Source organism: Hydra vulgaris, chromosome 12, assembly GCF_038396675.1.
Source record: "Hydra vulgaris chromosome 12, alternate assembly HydraT2T_AEP".
NCBI lineage: Eukaryota > Metazoa > Cnidaria > Hydrozoa > Anthoathecata > Hydridae > Hydra > Hydra vulgaris.
The window spans coordinates 81,841,435-81,863,391 of record NC_088931.1 but is presented as its reverse complement, the minus strand read 5'-3'; the positions used below and the strand labels follow the sequence as shown (position 1 = coordinate 81,863,391).

General features: G+C 29.2%; 1 protein-coding gene across 3 annotated transcripts in view; it reads right to left on the bottom strand.

The window, feature by feature from the left end:
* The window catches only part of LOC101238429 (antizyme inhibitor 2), a 78,732-nt gene that overhangs the window by 53,995 nt on the left and 2,780 nt on the right, over nt 1–21,957 (bottom strand). Inside the window, exons 2-3 of one of the 3 annotated variants that reach the window (XM_065814665.1) lie at nt 17,831–17,881; nt 4,046–4,269 (exon numbers count right to left, since the gene is read on the bottom strand). In XM_065814665.1, coding sequence (XP_065670737.1) covers nt 4,046–4,268 — 223 coding nt within the window. In that variant the 5' untranslated portion in view covers nt 4,269; nt 17,831–17,881. Of the gene's footprint in view, nt 1–4,045; nt 4,270–5,227; nt 5,353–17,830; nt 17,882–21,957 lie in introns of those variants that run through there. The other 2 variants (XM_065814666.1, XM_065814664.1) reach the window with 2 other exon arrangements.

Genomic DNA, 21,957 nt, shown 5'->3' with positions numbered 1-21,957 from the left:
AATTATAAACAAGAAAAAATAAAAAAAGCCAAATTTGCATGGAGAAGCTAATAAAAACCACAAAAGAAATGATATGGTATAAAGGCAGACCGGTGATTTCTCGCAGGTTAGTTTTTTGTTCTATAATATATTTATTAACTCTTGTTTTACCACCAATAATTGGAGGTAAAACATCTTGATATATAATTATTATAATATTACCTCAATAATGTATGGAGCTTGTATCTGAAAATGTTATAGAAAGTACAATTCAATTAATTAACAAATTTGATAGTAAAATTTTCCAAGACACATACTTGCAGTCATTGATTAAAAAGAAGGAAATAGAGAGAAGACGGTTTAGATCTGAAGAACCGAAGAAAATGAATTTTCTTTTATCACACTAAGATTGAAGGTGTGATAAAAAATATGCAAGAAAACTTTTTGCAGTATGCATGAAATTTCTATAAAACAAGTCAGACGTTTATGCATTTTCTTAAAACAGGGATAATGAGCAGCCTATAGATCACACAGGTAAATCCCAGGTATCACAATGCAACGCATTACCTGAAGATACATTAACAAAAGTACATGAGCATATCAAATCATTACCTGTTAAATATGTGCACTAATATAATAAAGATGCATTATCTTATTATTAGGATAAAAAACTCAATGTGAAAATTATGTACACGTTATACAAACAAAAATATCCAGATCATCCTGTTAAATATAAGTTTTACCTTAAATGTTTACAAGAAAATTTTAGTTTATCGTTTGGTAGAAAGCAAATTGATATCTGTCGACTGTGCGAAGAGTTAAAAATTAAACTAAAAAACCCACAACTTAATGACAATGCAAAAAAGAGTTTATCAAGCAGATATTGAGATCCACAAAAAACAAGCAAACAAGTTTAAAAAAAAATACAGGAAGTTGAAACTAAGTGCAAAAATGATACAAATGTGTATGGGATTGCATTTGATTTTATGCAAACTTTGCCACTTTCACATATCCCTGTTTAGGAAATATTTTACTTATGTCAACTATGGTTGAATGAGTTTTGCATATATGATTTTAAAATTAATAAATCAGTATTAATTCATATTGTGAAGGAGTTCCTAACACAGGTTCCAACAAAGTATGTACTTTTGTGCTGGATTATATTTAAAAAATATTGACAACAAAGCCAAAGAACTGCGCCTATTTTCTGATGGTTGTGCAGGCCAAAACAGAAATCATGCCATGGTCCGAATACTTTTATCACTGGTAGCTAAACTAGATAGCAATATAAATTAGATACAATATTACATACCAAAAGAGGTCACTTATTCTTGCCAAACGATAGAATGTTTGGAACAGCAGTGCGACAAATTCAAATAAATAACCGGATTTACACACTAACAGAGTATGAAAATTTTATAGCTGAAGAAAACGAAAAATTGGAAATTAGAAGGTCCAATACTGAAGATACTATTGATGTAAAAAAATGGTAGTCAAACCATTATAAGAAACTTGTGCTATCTGTGGATTCCTATGGAAAAGGAGTACTGAAAGACAAAAAAGTAACTTTTGGTATTTCTAAAGTGTCACATTTCTCATTCTCTAAGACCACGCCAGGTTTAGTGACAACACGTGAATTCATAAATTGCTTGCATTACTTTTGCATGGCTTTCAAAAAAGACATAAGTCCATAGATTTAAATTAAAAATGTATGTGTTATATGTTATTTTTTTATAATAAATATCTAAAAACTTATGTATGATTTTTTTTTATCTCTTATATTCAGTTTCTTTAGCACCATAGACTTTTTTTCTAAGAAACTTATTTTTGGTCATCCTGAAAAGTTTGAATAAATGCACCTGTGCCCTTTTCAAAATGACGAGTTCAATTATACAATAAAGAATGTATCATGATTTTAAACGGGTTTTTTTTTCCCCTTTAGCTAGTCTAATATAACTCCTTATTTAATTTTTTAAAATAATTTTACATCTTAATGGTTTTACTTGCTATTGTGATACTCTAGCATGCTGATGTGGTACTCTAGCTTTACAACAAAGTCGTTTACTGACAATACTTATCACAGTATTGCTGATGTTTTTTTATGAATATTGATAAATGGCGTCATTTTTACTGAGTTCTCTACTTTAAGTTTTCTCAGATTATCTTTCAATACTGACCTTTTGTGGAAACTATATATACAATCCACTACAAAGTTAGCATCTGCACAGATTGCTTATCTTTATTGTAGCTTCATTTTTCTTTTTTTCATCCTTGTAAGCATTTAGATTCGTATTTGGGTTTGTTATTCTAATGTTGTCTTTCCTTATTAAGGCAAGGTTGACAAATTTGCATTTTAAAAGCAATCGGGAGTGCTCTAACTATCAAGCTCCTTTTTTTATGTTTGTATATTAGAATTTTTTTTTTTACTCTTTTTACAAGTGATGCTGTTGCTGTTACGTAAGTAAGCCATTTCATTATTCATTTATTAACATCCATTTAAACCGTTAAACCTCTTATAGTGTATGTAGTCATTGTGATTTTTTTTCGTTTTATATTATCTTCTTAGGAAAAGGCTACATTTATAATTAGTCTGTAGTTTTCAACACATTAGTTGTCAAAAACAATTAGGGATATATACCCTTATATACCTTTATTATCTCAAATCCTATAAATACTAATACTATTTCAAATCAACGTGTGTATATTAGAGTTTTGACATTTTTAAATTTTTTTAATTTTTAAAACGGCCCTAAAACTACACGATGAGCAATAGTGCCAATCTGAGATATATATAGTTTTTGCTTTTTCTTTATAAAAACCTCACTCAGGGCACAGATTAAAATATTTTATTTGGAGTGAGGCACTATAGAAATAAGCAAATTTTATTTATTTGGACATTATTAAGTCATTGTGAATATTTGCTCTTTGGTGTATTATCTGTTTCCACTTTCAGGAAAATGGCTTATTTGAAGAGCCAAGAAAATGTTGGAAAAAATTCTGGTACTTGGAGAAAAACTTGACAGTATACCAAAAGAGTGTTTCACAAAGGATATTATTACCAACAACCAATGCTTCACTTGATGGCTTATCTAGAATGCAGAAAGAAATGACAATCATTGGAAGGGATTTTTTTTAATTTTTTACAACAGATGAAAAATCAAGAAATGGTAGAAGTAAAGTGACAGCTAATGAATTGAAGGAATTGAAAGAAAAGTTATATTTTCCACTCGAAAAATTAATAGTGAGGAAGATTTGTGCATTAATTAAAAAATATGATACCTTTTTGCTCAAGTTAAATTTGCAATTAAGGTTGATATTTCAAAAATAGATGGCATCTGGTAGGCAACTGAAAATAAAAGATTTTATGAAATCCAGATTAAACCACAAGGACAAGTTGGCTATGTAACACTAGTACAAGTTAAAATGCATCCATCAAAGGTTGACAGAGGAAATACCTTAAGAAGTAGTGCGTGTAATCTTTCTTCTTCAAATAAAAATGTCGAGTTTGAAATTTCTTTCAATACATTAGTCTATCCAGCAACTCCTAACAATGATGCTTATGACTGTGAATATACTGTTGAAGTTCCCGCTAAAAAAAGAAAATCCAAGCAATGTTCCACTACAGAAACTGAAGTTCATTTAGTGAAACAGACAAATTTAAGTTCCTATAAATCAAAAAGAGCTTGTGAATAACTATCTGACCGAGTTATTGATATCCCTACACTAACTCAATCTGCAATACATAAAGCATCAGTTAGAGATTTACAGAAATACAGCAGATTTTTAAAGAAACTTTCAAAAATGGGAATTGGGCTCTGCACTTTGATTGTAAGAAAATTAATAAGTATCTATTTTCCATAAATCATTTTTACATTGTAATAATAATAATGACAATAATGACACTCAATTTATTTATATTGAATTAAAACAACTTATTAAAGTAAGTAGTTAGTTTAAATTTTTTATATTATTTATAAAGCTTTCACTATTAGATTTTTTTTAGATTAATTTTGTAATGGATTTCAGTACATTTATTTATGAAATCAAATGTAAACAAATTTTTTACCAAAAAATGGCTTTATTCGAGGCAGCAGATTTTGAAACAGCAAATGTTTTTCTATAATATTGTCTAAATCACATACATAAAATGGATCATCATAACATTTTCGGCCATTAGCATCACAGCTTTTACTTTGAAGATAGCTTCTTATATTGAAAGCATCATTGCAAACTTCAATCAATGAGTCATTGCAAAATATTTTTCCCAACTTTAATGATACAGTCTTCATCCTGAAAGCGTTAACAAAAAATTAAGCAAATATTTGCAACAATAAAAACATTTCTAAAATAATTTTAAACTTTGGAAAAAATGAACTGCTCCGATTGTTATCGCATATAAGTTTGGGGATTTATATCCAAGTTTACTTCTCCTAGGTAAGTTATTTTTACACGGCTTAATGAACTTAATTAACCTAATAAACTTAGTAAACCTAATAAAACCTAACTAACCTAAAAAAACCTGCCCCAATATAAAGTTGCCCCCCAAAAAATGTCATGTCATTAATATAATGACCAGGCTTTGGGTGAACAGTTATTTCTCTACATGGTTTTCAATGCTTAACTTTAAGCATTGAACACCATGTATTTTATATATGGTATACTATGTATAGTTGGTTTAAAGAAACTAATTATTAGAAAAATCATGATATTTTTGTTGACTCGTTTTTCTGTCCCCCTTTCCATTGAAAAAAAACTCATAAGACTTCAAAACTGGTTTTGCAAGTTTAAATGATTATTTAATAAGTTTTTGTTAACATTGTGATAATTAAAAAACGTACTAAATAGTATAGAAAGTTTTGAAAAAACCATAAGTAAATATTATATTTTTAATGTTCAAATATGACATAAGTGATTTAAACTTTTAAATTATTTTGGGATACACTAAACACTGGGAAACACTTTTTCAGGTTTTATTATGTTTAAAACAATTCTGTATAAGATATGATGTGACCAGGTATGGTGTGACCAGGTATGGTGTGGCCAGGTTCAAAATTTTCTAAGCACTTTGTTTCCTATCTTTTTGTGCTCTTCTTTGCCGTTGAATTTTTCTCTTGGTTCTATAGGTTTTTCTTATTTAAACGTTGATTTGTAAAAAAAGGTTTATCTTCAACTTTAGTTAAGTTCATGCCATCATGGTGAGCAAAATTAAAAATGAGATTGCAGGTCTTGATGAAGCTAACTTTCTTACCTTGTTGATCCATTATATGTCTTATTTTGATAGATGCTTTTGTATTAATTGATGGAATTGTTTATCTGACGACTAATCTTTCTTTTCTCCGCAAAATGGGCTTTAGGAGCACGTACATCAGTTTTCTAAAAGCAAAGGATTCACGGCAACGTTTTATTCTGAAAATGTTTTTTCTTATTAAATAGAATTTCTAGTAAAAAAACTAACTTCTAATTTCTCTATGCTTGTAAGGAGAGCTATGCCCTCAAAATGATGTTTTGGTTCCCTAATGAGAACAACTGTAAAATAAAATGTATTTACCTTTAAGTTAATAAATAACTTAAAATAAGTAACTGGCAAGTTAAAAACCATTTACCCGAAATAATTTTAAAAAATGCACTCTCAGAAATGATTAAACAAAAAGAGTATTCTTAAGGTGCAATTAAAATTATTCTAATTTTAATCGTAGTTTGCAGTTATATTCTAGTGAGCGAATTTGCAGTTATATTTTAGTAAGCAAACTTGCAATTATATTCTAAAGAGCAAACTGGCAGTTATATCATAGTAAGCAAACTTACAGTTACATTCTGGTGAGCAAATTTGCAGTTATAGTTTAGTGAACAAAGTTGCAATTATATTCTAGTGAGAAAATGGAACAAAAAAAGCAAATAACATTTAATATTGATAAACTTTAAATTTTTACCTACATATCCTGGTTTATCCTAATTTGTAAATATAAAAAAACTAAAAAAATAGAAAACTAAAGGTTTTAGCACCAACTTTAAAAAAAAGGTTTCATAAAGCTTTGGAAACACATTTAAAAGCAACTTTATTGTGTTTTAAACGGAACGTTTTTTTTTCTTAATTTCTGAATCTTAAAACCTGTGCACTAGAGTTGACAATAGAAGAACAGAAATAGCTTGAAAAATTAAATTTGCTATACTGTTTTTTAACAGAATACTTTAAAATCTTGTTTCGCTTAAAACGTAGCTTTTCTTAAAATGAAAATTTGTTGAAAATTCCAAGTAAAACGCTCCAGCATTTTTCTTGGAAGTTTTGCCGGCGTATTAAAAAACCGCAAACTGAGAAAACGCATAAAAACTGAAGCTAATGGCTAAAAGATCTACAAATATACATAAAATTATTTATAAGTGTATATCTAAAATTAAAAACATCATTTTTTTAGAGGTTTTTCTTTTTCTTCAGTTTCTGAACCCTTAATTTTTGACGACGTTTGTTAGGGAAGTTTAACTTATAGATCGACCAATTAATGCGTGTTCTATTCATGTTCTATTCACAACCTTTTATTGTATAAACTCCTGGAACTCTGTTCAGTTTATCATATATTAAGATTAAAAACCTCATACCAATGTTAAAATTGGCAACAGCGTAATAGACACCAAACTTTAGCACAGTCAGTGAGACCTATTTCGTTTTTGTAATGCGATCCCGAAGTTTTCGTTTGCATTTTGTATTTTTCCGTGCAGAAATTTATGAAGTATATCCTCTTTTGTGAACTCCTCAAACACTGGCCTGGTTTTGTATATAACCTTTATGGAAATTCCAGGTCCTGGCTTATAGGTGTTAATACTATTTGTTTTATCACTGTTAGATTTTCAACAACTACTTCCACCTGTTGGATAATATGGATAGTGCCAACTGTTTACTTTCAATGATGCAACATGAAAAATTGTGACAAGCGCAGCTAATTTCATGGCAACTAAACTATCAGTGTTCTGTCTAATAGCAATACGAAAAAAATTTAGCAATCGATCAGTTGTTACATTTGTCAATTTACCCTTACCATAAAGTCCCTTAACAATTTTTTTTAATTTTTGATGTCTGGTTCAAACATGCTTCTCGTATTGCTTAACATGTTTTAATTTATTTACTTTAATATTAGGATCCAACACTACACTGTAACTTTTGGTATCTCCATCACCTAAAAAGTTAACGTACTGCAATTTATGTTTTTTAATTGATCTCCGGAAAATATAAATGGCTCCTTCACACTTCATATCGCTTGCAGAACCAACAAAACTCATTTTAAAAATGTGAGAATTTCTCGATTAAGCGAAAGAAGCAGAATCTTTTTTAAAAAACTTTTGATTAAAGGGGCATTCCCTGCATACCCGAATCATCACCTCAACATCTGAAACTTTCCCATTATCTATTAAAAGCGCAACAATTACTCCGTTCAATGAGGAAAATTTTCTTCACTGCCACATGATAGACCAATATCCAAAATTTCATTATCTTCTTGACAATGTAAACTTAAAACAGATACAACTTCAGCCATAATGCCATGACGCCAAAAAAATGTTCATTAGAGTTGCAAACCTTTCAATTATAGAATTTCATAATCCAAGAGTCCTCATTGTGTGTAAGTGTTTTTATCGTAGTTTCTTTTTATTAATTAAGTTAGAAGTGTAAAAGTCAGTTTGATATTTACATTTTAAACAAATAATTGAAAGTTCACATGCAAGGCCTTGCATTTTGCTTTTGTTTTCAGTAATTGTTAAAGTTGTCAGACAAGTTCGACAGCTCAAATCGCTAATAACATCAGACAAATTTAAACAATTAATAACTCTATATCTTGTCACGTCGCTGTTTTCAATATTGGTGCATTTTGCTTTGTGAGCACTTGCAATTTTTTCCTTCCCCCTCCCCCTCCTCCTTCCAACGCCTTAGTTTTATGATTGATTATGATAGAAAATATTATACTGATTCAGAATCATATTTTTTTGAACTTTTATCCAAAGTTTCAGACCTAAACAATTTATCTTTCTTAAAATAAGAGCATTTTATTATAACACTCTGTACTTTTTTTCCCTAGCAACGGAGAGACTAAATATTTAACTTGGTTGTATAAACATTTTCTCTCTAAAAAAAGAAACTCAATTTTACTGCAGTCTTCAAGCTTTCTAAACTTGATGTCACTTCTATGTTTTCCTAATTTAAATTGAGTTAAAAGTAATTGTACTTAACCACTAAACATGTTTCATAATAACAAACAGATTTGAAAATTTAGTTTATTTTAGATCTGGAATGTCATTGTTTGTTTACCCTTTGGATTTGTAGTATATATATATATATATATATATATATATATATATATATATATATATATATATATATATATATATTAAATAATAACAATGCCAAATAAACAGAATAATGCAAGAAAAAAAGAGAAAAAAATGGAACAAACCGTCTGATATTCTCAAATCAAAACTTGCTGATGAGATTTCTTGTGCTAGTTTGAAAAAGTTAGATAAATCGTTTAGCTCGGATAAATGTAAATCTGATGACTATTTTATACTTTTAACTTTTTATTGTTAAAGAAATTAATTTTACACATTGTTTGTCCTAGTTGCTTTATTGAAAATTTGTTCATCAAAGGTAACGTTGATTTTTGTATGGGCTTTTGTCATTAACTTGAGATGATTGTACAAAATATAACTTTTCTAAAAATTTTAGAGCTTCACTAAAGTTAAAGAGTTCCTTAAACACAAATTAGTGTCCTATTGATTCTACTAAAAAAGGATTTTTATCTCTAGAATTGCGATATGAGATCAACCTGCGAGCTGTCATGAGGTTGCAAGAAATAGGTACTGGTCATAAATCAATGAAAAATATTTCCTCATGTATTTAACTTAATAAAGTCATTAGCCAACAAACAAACTTGCTATGAAGTGTTAATAGAAAGCAGACTTTTTAAAAGCCATCTTTGAAAAGTAAGTTAAGGCAATACAACACCAAGTTTGTTACAACAATTGTTTGTTGGCTAATGGCTTTATTAAGTAAAATAAAACTGTAATGTTGGTATACAATATTGCTGCTGAAGAAAGTATGCAGAGAGCTGCTTCTAAAACCAAATCAATGAACAACTCTCTTGAAATAAAGGAAGCTAGAATATCTATAATGGTTCATGGCAAAAACGAGGTCATAATTCATTGAATTGTGTTGCTGCTGCTTGTAATCAGGGCTGTCCCGAAGAGGTCTCTCATGGAGGGAGGGGGTGTCGTGTATGTTTTTTGCTAATTAGAGACACCAAAAAAAAATGACACAGAAACGATGTCGGTGTTTAGAGTAAGTGTATAAAATTTCTGGTCATATGATGATGGCTAGCTTAATATATTATGTTTTGAAATTTAGTCCAAAAGCGTTTTTTTTTTATTGTTCTTACGCCATTATGGTCTTAACACTAATTTAAAAAAAATAATTTTTGCTTCTTTTTATTTAAATGCTTTGAGTAAACTATATTTAAAAGCAATTTTATTTTAAAAGTTTATTTCCTTTTTTTTAAACTTGGTGTTGTATTGCCTTAACTTACTTTTCAAAGATGGCTTTTAAAAAGTCTGCTTTCTATTGACATTTCATAGCAAAACTGTTTGAAAATGAAAAACGCATCAACTTGATCTGATTGGTCTCTGACCCTAACCATGCACATTTAATTACGCCAAATCCTATTTGACAGTCGATGCATTTACATTTAATTGCACCAGCCCTTATTTATCAGGCAATATGTGTACATCTCAGGCCCGTAGCAAACATTTTTTGTTGTTTGACGTAACTTTTAGACATGGAGATTTTGTTAATGTCAAATAAGAAACATTTGCAAAAAATTGAGATGATCGGAGCCTTGGAACAAATAAAACCCTGAATCTTTTGCATACCTGCCTTTAACGTGACAGCAACGAGTTTATAAAATGTTTTTGTTCTTACAATTTATAACTAAACTTATACTCGTTGACAAATTTTAAATTTCATACAATAATCACTTAGAGTTTGAAAATTATGACAGTATAAAGCTTGAACACCCCTCAATTTGAGGGGGCTGTAAACTTTGCAGGGTCATAAAAATTGAAGACTTAAACTAAATCGAAGACTAAAGATTAAATTTAAACAAATTTTAGCGCAGGTGTACTTGATTCCCTAGATTAGGGAAGGGTGGCATATCTTAGTTAACTTCAATTGAAGACATTAGTGTTAAAAGTACTTAAGTCATATTTTGACGAAATCAAACTAATTGGTAATTTTTCCTAATATGGTTAAGCCCTGTGTGCTGGATAAACTGCAACATTTAAAAACGTGCCTAAATGTTTATATATATATATATATATATATATATATATATATGTATATATATATATATATATATATATATATATATATATATATATATATATGTATATATATATATATATATATATATATATATATATATATATATATATATATATATATATATATATATATATATATATATGCATATATATATATATATATATATATATATATATATATATATATATATATATATATATATATATATATGCATATATATATATACACTAGGCAAAAAAAATAAATGGCAAAAACAGTTTTTTTAAAGTTTTTTCTTTTTAACTAATCCGTTTACTCATGTTTTTTAAAAACTGTAAAAAGTTAAATTTTAGATCTGAACTTTTCAATCAGAATTTTTACCTAGCTTAATCTGCTCAGTATATTCTTCCTAGATTTTTATTTTTTCAAATTTTGAATTTGTTAACTATAAAACTGTAAACTAGTGTGCAACCAACCGTAAAAGTTAGTTTAGTGTTCACCCAAAATATCATTCAGTATGAAAGTATTTAATCTTCTTTCTTCGCTGGAAATGATAAAATATCTAGTTAAACACAATATTTTTTAATAATAAAAAACAAAAACTTTTTTTATCAAGTACAATAAACAGCTGCAATGCTACTTCAACTCATGTGTGCCCTAACTCCGGAGCTTAAAACAATAAATGGAATAAACCGTCATATTTTAAAATGCAAAAAGAATCCATCGCAAAAACTCAGTCTGCAAAAAACTAATACCTTTTTAACACTCGAACCAAATACTCAAATAGTACCCTCAATTACCAAAATAAAACGATATTAAAATACCATCCACTTCGTCTAACAACTTAGCGTTTAATCAAAAAAAGGACTACACATCAACATCAACGTATTCCAGAAAAACAACACCCATAAGCATAATGTCATCTATAAAAATGACACTCTTAAGTATAACATCACATATAGTTTACAGAAAACTACCTAAACTTTCTTCTCAAATAACAAATCATTTATTTAATGAGAATTTTAAAAAAGTTCCATTTTTACCTGAAATAATGAACCATCTACCAGTTCCAAATGACAATGTCATGTGGGGAGTATACTCATATCAACAATTTAAATTGTTTGTTGATTCTACCTATGATGAGATCGTAAATTACCGAAAAAATATTCCATCCGGAAAAGCATTTAACATTCCATCTGGAAAAGCACGTAAAGAATTTATAGAGCAGCTAACCTTTTAATAATAATAAAATATTGTAAATTCAAATTTAAATTCCATTGCGCTTTTAGCGCAATTAAATTTAAATTTGAATTTACAATGATTTTGTCGAATCTTCTTTTGCAAAAACCCTCCGCAAAATCAAAGTCCAAAGAACATACATTATGTTTAACTCGTAGTATTGACTTTTGGAAAAAAGGAGACACTGATTTACTGTTAAAAGAGGTTCAAAATATACAAAAAAAATTTGTAAACTCGAAAAACAAAAGATCTATGGACGATATATCTAGAATATTTGCCAAATTAATTATAGATGGCAAAATCACTGCAGCGCTGAAATTTTTTAAAAAGAGGCATTATCCGGTATACTACCACTATTGAGCAACATATTAAAAGACATTAAAAGAAAACGCCCTGAACCCTCGCGAGTAGAAGATTATAGCTTACTGCTTGGTCCGATTGATTTAATCCCAAAATGTTTCTTCGATTGTATTGATGAGCAAATAGTTATGAAAGCAGCATTTGTAGCTAAAGGATCTGCTGGACCAACAGGATTCCAATATTTATCGCCGCATCATATGTTCTAAAAACTTTATCAAAGAAGTTAAAGAACTCCGAAAAGAAATTGCTAATACGACACAAAACTTACTAACCGAAACATACAAACCAACATTTTTAGAAGCTTTTAGCATGTAGATTGATTCTCTAGATAAAAATTGATTAGATAAAGATAGACTTATGTGATAACTAAAGATGACTAAGATAAAGATAAACTAATTAGATAAAAATTGACAGGATAAAGATTGATTCTCTAGATAAAAATCCAGGTACTTGGCCAATTAATGTAAGAGAAGTACTAAGGCGTATCGAAGGTAAATAAATTAGCTGGAGTTTCAACAGTGAAATAAAAGAGGCAGCCGGGCCATTGCAAACATGTTCTGGACATGGGGCAGGAGCCGAAGCTGCTGTACATGCTATAAAGGAAATAATCGACAATGTGCAAACAGATGCAATACTTTTGATTGACGCAAAGAATGCTTTTAGTTGTATGAATTGATAAGTCGCCTTACACAACATTCAGATCATTTGTCTAATAATTTCAATTTACTTAATAAATGCTTATCAAAATTCATCGAGGCTTTTTGAGGCCGGGGTAAAGAAATATCATCCCAAGAAGATACAACTCAAGTTGATCCCCTTGCTATGCTATGGTACTCTTGTAACACCACAATTATTATAGAACACTTGTAAGTTACCTACAAGTTAAGCAGGTGTGGTTTGCAGGCGATGCTGCATTTAGTGGAAGCATTGCAAACTTACATAACTGGTATCAACACCTAATTGATGTAGGATGTAAATATGGCTACTAAGGAAACCAATTTAAATGCTGGTTAATTGTAAAATCCCCCTCATTAGCAGATAATACAGACATAGTATTTGGTAAATCGGTCAACATAACTACAGAGGGTCAACGATATTTTGGTTCAGTAATTGGTTCGCAAAATTTTAGGGACGAATATTGCAATGAGAAAGTAGAAAACTGATTAAGCGAGTTAAAACAACTTTGTAAAGTAGCAGAGATGCAACCACAGCCTGCTTTTATTGGGTTCACAAAAGGACTTCGTTCAAAATTTACTTATTATCCAACAACTATTCCAAAATTTGAACAATATCTTGCGCCCGTAGACGAAATAGCCATTTGTTGTTGCAAACTCTATTTGGAAAAGGTACGCTCTTTGAGGATCACATTAGAAAACTTTTTAAATTAACTCCTCGAGATGGAGGATTGGGTATACCTATACTAATTGAAGAAGCGGCTTACCAGTTTTTATCATCTGTGAAATTAACTAAAAGTCTTGTACAGCAAATTATAGATCAAGACACAACTTTAAAAACAAAAAACTTTACCGGAAATGATCTGGAAGATCTTGAAAAAATATCATCTACTGACAGGCTTAAGTACCGAGAAAATAATTGCAGTTGAATCAATGCAACCAGAGTCTACGATAAGAAACATACAGCAAACAAGAAGCGAATGTGCAAACACCTGGTTAAACGCCTTACCGCTAGAAAACCAAGGTTTTATTTTAAACAAAGAAGAATTTCAAGATGCACTTTGCCTAAATAAGTATAATTTCGACTTATAAAATATCCCTCTTAATTGTGAATACGAAGAATTTTTCAATGTAACTCATGCTTTGTCGTGTAAGAAAGTTGACTTAATTTCAAGTCGCCATGATAACATAAGAAATTTGTTCATTACATTGCTTAAAAGAGTGTGCATAAATGTTCAATCCGAAGCACACCTCATACTCCTTGATAATGAGAATTTTCATTTCCATACAGTAAATAAAAGTGACCAAGCTCGTTTGGATATTTAAGCAAATAGCTTTTGGCGAAATTGACAGACAGCATTTTTTTACGTAAGAGTTATGCACGTCAATTTCATGCATAACTCTTACGTCATGCATGGAATTGACATGCAATTCCACAAAAATCTGGATATAGCTGCTATATTCAGAAAAACGAAAAGGAAAAAAAAGAGAATACGGTGAAAGAGTTTGTGAAGTCGAATATGGCAATTTGACACAACTAGTGTTTGGTACAAATGAAGGTGTGGGTAAAGAATGTCATAAATTTGTTAGAAGACTAGCCGAGAAACTATTAAAAAAACAAAACGAAAAATACTCAACTGTTATGACGAAGTTATCTTTCGAGATACTTCGCTAAACTATCCTTTGTTTAAGAGGTTCAACAACACCGTGGACTAGAAAAAATGATTTTGAAATCGGTGTTGACTTTAAAATAGATGTTCTAAAAGCAAGAATCTGAGTTTTTATAAATTTATATTATGGCATTTTGTTTTACACGTAACTAATATTTAGGAATAAAAAACTTAAAGATTAAAAAAATGTTTAAATGTACATCAAAGAGTAATACTATTATAAAGGATTTTATATGTACTTGTGCATGATTTTACCAAAGAGTTATTGTTTTTAAAAACATTAAAAGCACACAGGTATTATATTGGAAGTAAAATATTTATTGGCACAAAAATTTTATTTCGAATGTTTTTTGAAATTTTGTGGGAAAAAAATAAAACTTTGATAAGTTTAAGTCTAAAATTATATTTACATGCAAAACACATAAGATGTTTACATTATGTCGCACAATAAAGTATATATGTAACCCCTGAGTTTTGATTAATTGAATAAAATTGATTAATTTATAGCAACTTGCGCGTTGTAAAACAAGATTGGACAATTTCTTAAAGAAACTTAGTTGTGGATTTGGTAAATAATGGTAAGACCTACAGAGAAGTTAATAAGCAGACTGGAATACCTTTTCGAACAGACGGCAACATTATAAAAAAGTATAATTTGAATGGGACTACAACTTATATAGCAGGAAGAAACGATAAAAAAAATCTGCTTCCATTGATAGAAACATTATTTTGCAAGTCAAACAAAACAGATTTGAAGCTGCTCAAAAGATTGCAGACAATGTAAAAAATGACCACAAAATCATGATTTCAGCTCAAACTATCCGAAATAGAATCCGAGAGCAAGGATTTCATGGTAGAGTGTGTGGCAAAAAACCCTATTCGGCTCTAAGACATATAAAACAAAGATATTATGTGCCAAAAAAATGTTAACAAGACTACTGGAGTATTGGAAGAAAGAAATTTGGATTCATGAATCCAAATTTAACCTGTTTATATCGGATGGACAGCAAAAAGTTTGGCGAAAACAAGGCGAGACATACAAATTGAGATGCATGAGAGGAACAGTAAAACACAGTGGTAGAAATGTCATGGTGTGGGATCAAAGGCTTGACGAGGAGCTGGCAAATTGAATTTGATTGAATCAACAATGAATCTCAATTCATACATGGATACTTTAAAGAAAAATTTGAAGCTCTCTGCTCATAAATTTAGATTTGGAATTAACTTTGTCTTTCAACAAGACAATTATCCAAAACATTCTGCCATAGTAAAAAAGGAATATTTTCGAAAGAATGATATTAATTTGATAGAATGGCCTGTCCAGTCCCCTGACTCTAATTTGATTGAGCATTTGTTGTACATTCAAGACCGGAAAATTGGAGATCGAGCTTACAGAAGACAAAATAGTCTAAAAGCGGACATAGTTGAAGCCACTGATCTCAAAATATAACTGGATAGCTGGTTCTATTGTTTTTTCCGAAAAAAGTTGAAGCTAAAATTGGCCTCCCAAGATGGCGGCGATTTTAGTTCCTAGCGGTGAAAACGATATACATTTTAAATGGCTATATCAAGTTACTAAAAAAAATAATTAAATAAGCTTATAAATTTGTTAAAAATAAAAGAAAACAAATGAATTTTTTAAATATTAGAGAAAAAAAGAAATTATTTTTTTGTATAATTGAATTTATTATTAAATGGCATTTACAAATTTAGTTAAGTCTTATGTATAAGTATTGGGAACTAAAAACTATAAGTCTTATAGTTTTTAGTTCCCAATGCTGTATGCTAGAAGGTTAATAACATAACAGTATGATAAACGGCAATCATTTCTACCCTCTATATTCTCTACTACTATATTCTCTATTTTTTGTAGTAAGATGACATTTTGTACAAATTCTACATGAATTGTTAACTGAGCGCTGTGAGTATACAAAAACTTAGGGGTTCTTTCTAGAATTATATTATACTTGAATTCTATTATTGCATAAACTATTTGAATAAAATATTATTAAGTGTCACTTATACTGGTAAAAAAAAACCAGGTCTGAATTATAGTTATTTATAACAACTTTTAAAACAAATAAAAAGTAAATGATAGTTTCTTATAGTTTGAAGGATAATCACTCAATACAACTGAAGAAACAAATGTATATAAAAGTACATTTGTTTGAAAAAAATTTATTTATATCTTTATATAGAAATGTTCAAAACATTTCCTTCTCTTTGAAATATCTCCTTAACTTTAATTAAATATCCTGCTTACCTGTTGTTAAGTATTATAGCTATATATTACAGCTTGCTGACTTTTTTTATATTAATGAACTGTAAATAGCTGTTAAATAATTTTATAAATATGTTGTTGAGTTTATTTGCATAATAGATTGATTATATGACATTAAATTCAAGAAAATGGTTTGCTAAAGAATATCATTAGTCTTAAAGAGATTACTGCTACACAAATGATCTTGTATAATCGAAAAACTGATTTCATTGGATATTTGGCAGCAATTAAATTTGCTCAAGGTATTTCTTGACTAGGTTGAAAAAGAAGGTTCACCATTTAATTATTTATTATCATATAAGCTCAGTCAAAACCATCTAGAGCTCTTTTTTGGTGCTGTGAGATCTGCAGAAATGTTTAACAGCAATATCAATTGCCAACAATTCACATATAAATAACTTTTTACGCAAAGTACTGTTTAATTTTCAAATGAAAACTGCAGCATCAGAGATAAAACTCGTATATATGTTTTAGACGATTCTTTTGGTGATTTTAGTACTAAAATATCTTTTACTGAAATTGAATTAATAAGAAAATATGATTTGTTGGAGAGAGAACCAACTGTAAGTGATCACGATAATGCAGATATTCCAAACTGCAACAATCTATTTAAATACAAAAAAACTTTGATCCCATATATTGCTGGATACATAGATAAAATGACTTCAAAAAAAAATATCCTCATTAAATGTCAGAATGCACTAGTACTCCCTTTTCATTTAAAACAAAAAAGCTTTTTAAAATTCAAAGACATAGGAGGTTTGATTAAACCAACCATAAGTGTTATATGCAAAGAAACAGAAAGGTGTTTCCAAATTAATTGGTTGTTTTAATAGATTGCCTCTTTCCAAATGAAATTGAAATTCAAATTGCATTAGCAAGTGCTGCTTTGAGATCAGTCAATTTCTTGAAAATAATAATTGATCTAGCTCCTCATGTTTGATTCAACTATTAATGATAACAATATATTTTCCTTGTTTTTTGGTTCATTTGGCAGTTTGGCTGCCAAATTAACTAGAAAAATAAATATGTATATATATATATATATATATATATATATATATATATATATATATAATATATATATATATATATATATATATATATAATAATAATAATAATAATAATATAAGACACAAATAGCTATATAAAAAAATTCTAGAAGGAACCCTAAGTTGTGTGTACTCACAGAGCTCAGCTAATAGTTCATGCAGCATTTGTAAATTTGTGATATCTATTTAAAAAACTAATTTCATAATAGTTTATTTTAAAAAGATATTTAGCTGCTTACCATGCAGTTATGTTATCAACCTTCTAGCACACAGCATTGGGTAGTTAAGAACTAAAAGGTGCATAAATTGTATTATAAACAATATTAAACAAATAATTTATAGTAAAACTAAAATTAAAAGAAAGTAGTTAAATGAAAAATAAACAAAATATAAATAAAATTATTTCAGTTTTTCAAACTTAAAATAATTATTCGAAAGTTGTTTGGAAATTGTTAACTTGTATAACTACTAAATCCTTATTTGTTCTTTACTAATGTTAAATAAACTAATTCTTAATTAAAAAAAAAAAAAAAATTTTATCTTATTTAATAACATTTATTTATCTTTAAAAAAGCAAGATATTATTATAATATCTTGCTTTTTTAATAATAATAATTATACAAACTTATTGTTTAGAATATATTTTGTTAAACAATAGAGAAATTTACGTAAATATGTAATATTGCCTTTTTTTTTTAATTATTGTTATGTAAAACCAAAAATTATATTTGAGACATGTACATTTCATAATATTTATATATGTAAATGACATATAAGTTCGTAACAAAAATTTCTTCATTTGTAATCAACCGAAACCGTCGCCATCTTGGGAGGCCAAAACTGGCTTCAAAATATTTGCCGCATACGCTATCCAGTTATATTTTGAGATCAGTGAGTTGAAGCATAGGCAAAAATAACTCCAGAAAAAACTAAATCTCTAGTGGAATCGATGCCTCGACGTCTGCAAGCAGTTTTTCTGGCTAAGGGTGGCCCTACTAAATATTGAAAAGTAATTTTTTGTCTAAGTTTGGAAACTTTTCTTATTTGTGCCATTATTTTTTTTGCAAGAAAATATTTGATGAATATAATTATAGTCGATTTTTCAAAAAAACAAAAAAAATATATATATATATTTTTTGGCCTACTGTACATATATATATATATATATATATATATATATATATATATATATATATATATATATATATATATATATATTCTGAAAGCATCTGTTTTTAACAGATGCTTTCAGAAAATAAATAGCTTTTGCTATTTATTTTCTGAAAGCATCTGTTAAAAACGACCAACAAACTTTATAAAACATACTTTATAAAAATTATACTAAAAAAAACATAAATTTAATTTTAAAAATCTTTTTCCATTGTTTTAAATCATGCTAATTCATGATTTAAGGCAATGGAAAAACCCATATGACAAGAAAAAAATGACAACAAACAGCATTCGATTCCAAGAAGTTATAAACATTTTCTTTATTGTATAAGAAATGATATGGCATTAAAAGCACTGCAAATTTGAATACTCAATATTACCAAGCCTTTTCTTAAACTCTTTTGCTTCTCAAAATGCACAACCAACAATAGTTTAACTTAAAAGCTTTTGTGTTGCATTATCAAAAAGTGCAATTAAATTATAAAACTATTTAAACCTTTCACACACGCTGACAGTTGACCAGAAAGACATCTGACAAGTGTTCGAGCAGGAAAAAAGGATGAATATTGTTGTGCAACTGTTAAAGTATGATGTTCCAGAGATAAATCACTATAACAAAGAACAACCATAGCCTCCTTCAAAGATCAGTCCCTCTCAAAGTTATCTGATTTTGTTTCTCAGGAGTCCTTCTCTTTTTTTTCTCCATCTTGGTATAACCAAGTATGATGTTCTGTCATGGAAGAAAGAAGGCTTGTCCAACTTGGAGAAAAACTTTAAAAACAGTTATTTTAAGAAATTTGTGTCAATTGTCCATTGTGCATTAACTAGCAGTTGCTACTGACAAGGCTAAAAAGTCATTCGCAAGACTGGCTCTAAAACAATGTCTTGAACAAAGTTTTGAATAAAGATTTGAACATTTATATTGTAATATAAATTTTTTATTTTATTTTATACATAACATTTTTAACAAAATATGTTTTATTTTAAACTTATTAAAGCCATATGGGTTTTAATGTTATTGTTATTGCTTAGCTTTGTAGCTAATGTTAATTTTGTAGCTAACAATATTTTAACGACATGTTGATAACTTCATCCCAGCAAACAAATGACTTTTTTTTGACGTTTTTTTGACGACAAATATGTGTTAAATGAGTCGTAAAAACGCTTTGTGTTTAGTGGGGTAGTGTACTTTTTTTGTTAACTCTAACACAAAAAATCGGTATTAAACTAATAGATTCATATCGCATTTTTGTAGCTAAAGATATTACTACGACAGATCGATAGCTACATATCATATTTTTGCAGCAATCGATAACTTAACTACCGTAAAATATTGATTATAATACGCACTTTTTTTCACATTTTATTCCGAAAAAATGTGGGTGCGTATTATACTCGAGATCAAAAAAATAGTTTTTAAACACTGAACAAATGTATAGCACAGCTGCTCACATCTTTACTCCGTAATTCATCCGCATGTTTATAGAAATATTATAATACGCACTTTATTATTATAATACGCACTTTTTTTTCACATTTTATTCCGAAAAAATGTGGGTGCGTATTATATTCAAGTGCGTATTATAATCAAGATTTTACGGTACGTAGGTTATTGTAGTTAACTACGTTAACTACAATAAATTTCTGTAACAACTTTTATTTTACAAAGTTAAAACCACAAGCAAAAAATTTAAAAATACTGGTAACGGTGAATAAAATATAAAGTCGTCGTTATAATGTTCATAAATCGAATTATTATTATTAAATTGTTCTAAAGGGATACATTTAGTATTAGTATAGACTACGTTGACAAATGCGTTAGCAATGTCAAAAGTGTGGTTTCTGGCAAACGTGCTGCCCGTTCCCGAATGGGTAATAGAACGTCTGCACAAAGCCATTTTCGAAAACCTGTGGCAAAAGACCAATTACAATCCGGTCAAGAGAGAAACACTTTTCTTACCCGTCAAAAGCGGGGGTCTCGGAATTTTATCACCGAAGGAGCAAAGTCTTGCACTTCGCCTCAAAACACTCTTTCAACTGAAAGAATGCGAAGAGGACAAAGCTCACGATTATTACTACTTTTCAAAGTATTGGTTGGCGATTTCACTTATAAAATTTGCGAACCAAAACCAAAGCTGGAACTTTTTAAAACAGAACAATTTTCCAAAACACTGGGACAACAAGACGTCTCAGTACTACAAAGCAACAATAGAAATATTAGGCAAAAACGGGTCCCTTTTTAACATCCCCCTAAAAACAACAACAAAAATTTACTTAGAAGTGGCAAAAAACAAAAAGACAGTTGTGCCAGCAGAACTTTTCTGGAACGGTTCAACAAAAACAACAATGCCGTGGACCCAAATTTGGAAAAAAAACTTCACCTCCCACGCATGCGGACCAACTCAAAACATCCTCTTTTGTTTTTTACACAACAGTTTACCTTCTGCGGCCTTGCTAGCCAAAAGCACAAGGCAACAGATCGTCAAAAATAACAAATGCAAAACTTGTGGTAAAATTGAGGACAACATGCATATCTTTGCCTACTGTCCTCCTTCTGTTGAAATTTGGGAGTATTTTAAACATGTATATAACTCCTTGACATCCCGAAACAACTTTTCTCCGATAAATTCGATCTTCTCAATTGAAACAGCGAATTTATCGGTGAAAAACCCCACTTCGCAGCTGCTGTTGACACTCACTCAAACCATCATGAGTGCAATATGGAACAGTAGATGCCACCACATGTTCAGCAACAAAAAAATTGACCCAATGGCAGTAATCAGGGTAATAATCAGGAACATCAGGAATATTATTACCTTAAAATATAATTATCATGTCCGTAGAAACACCACGGACATTTTCTGTGAGTATTTTTGTATAAAAAATGTTTTCTGTCAAGTAGAGAATGGAAGTCTGAAACTAAACATATGAGTTAAAATAAAACAACGGCTCGTTGTATGTTTAGCAAAGATTTCCTTCCCTCTTGAATTTTTTTATGTTGCAACAAACTTATTATTATATATATAAAAAAAAAAAAAAAAAAAATCACTGCCAGCCCTTATTTTATAAAATATTTTTTTAACACAAAATTTTTTATCTATAGTGTTCGTAATGTAATGTTTATGTAAAAGTCCTGTAATTCCTTTTTTTTAATTTTTTTGCATATAAATCATTCTTTTTACCTTACGAACCTTTC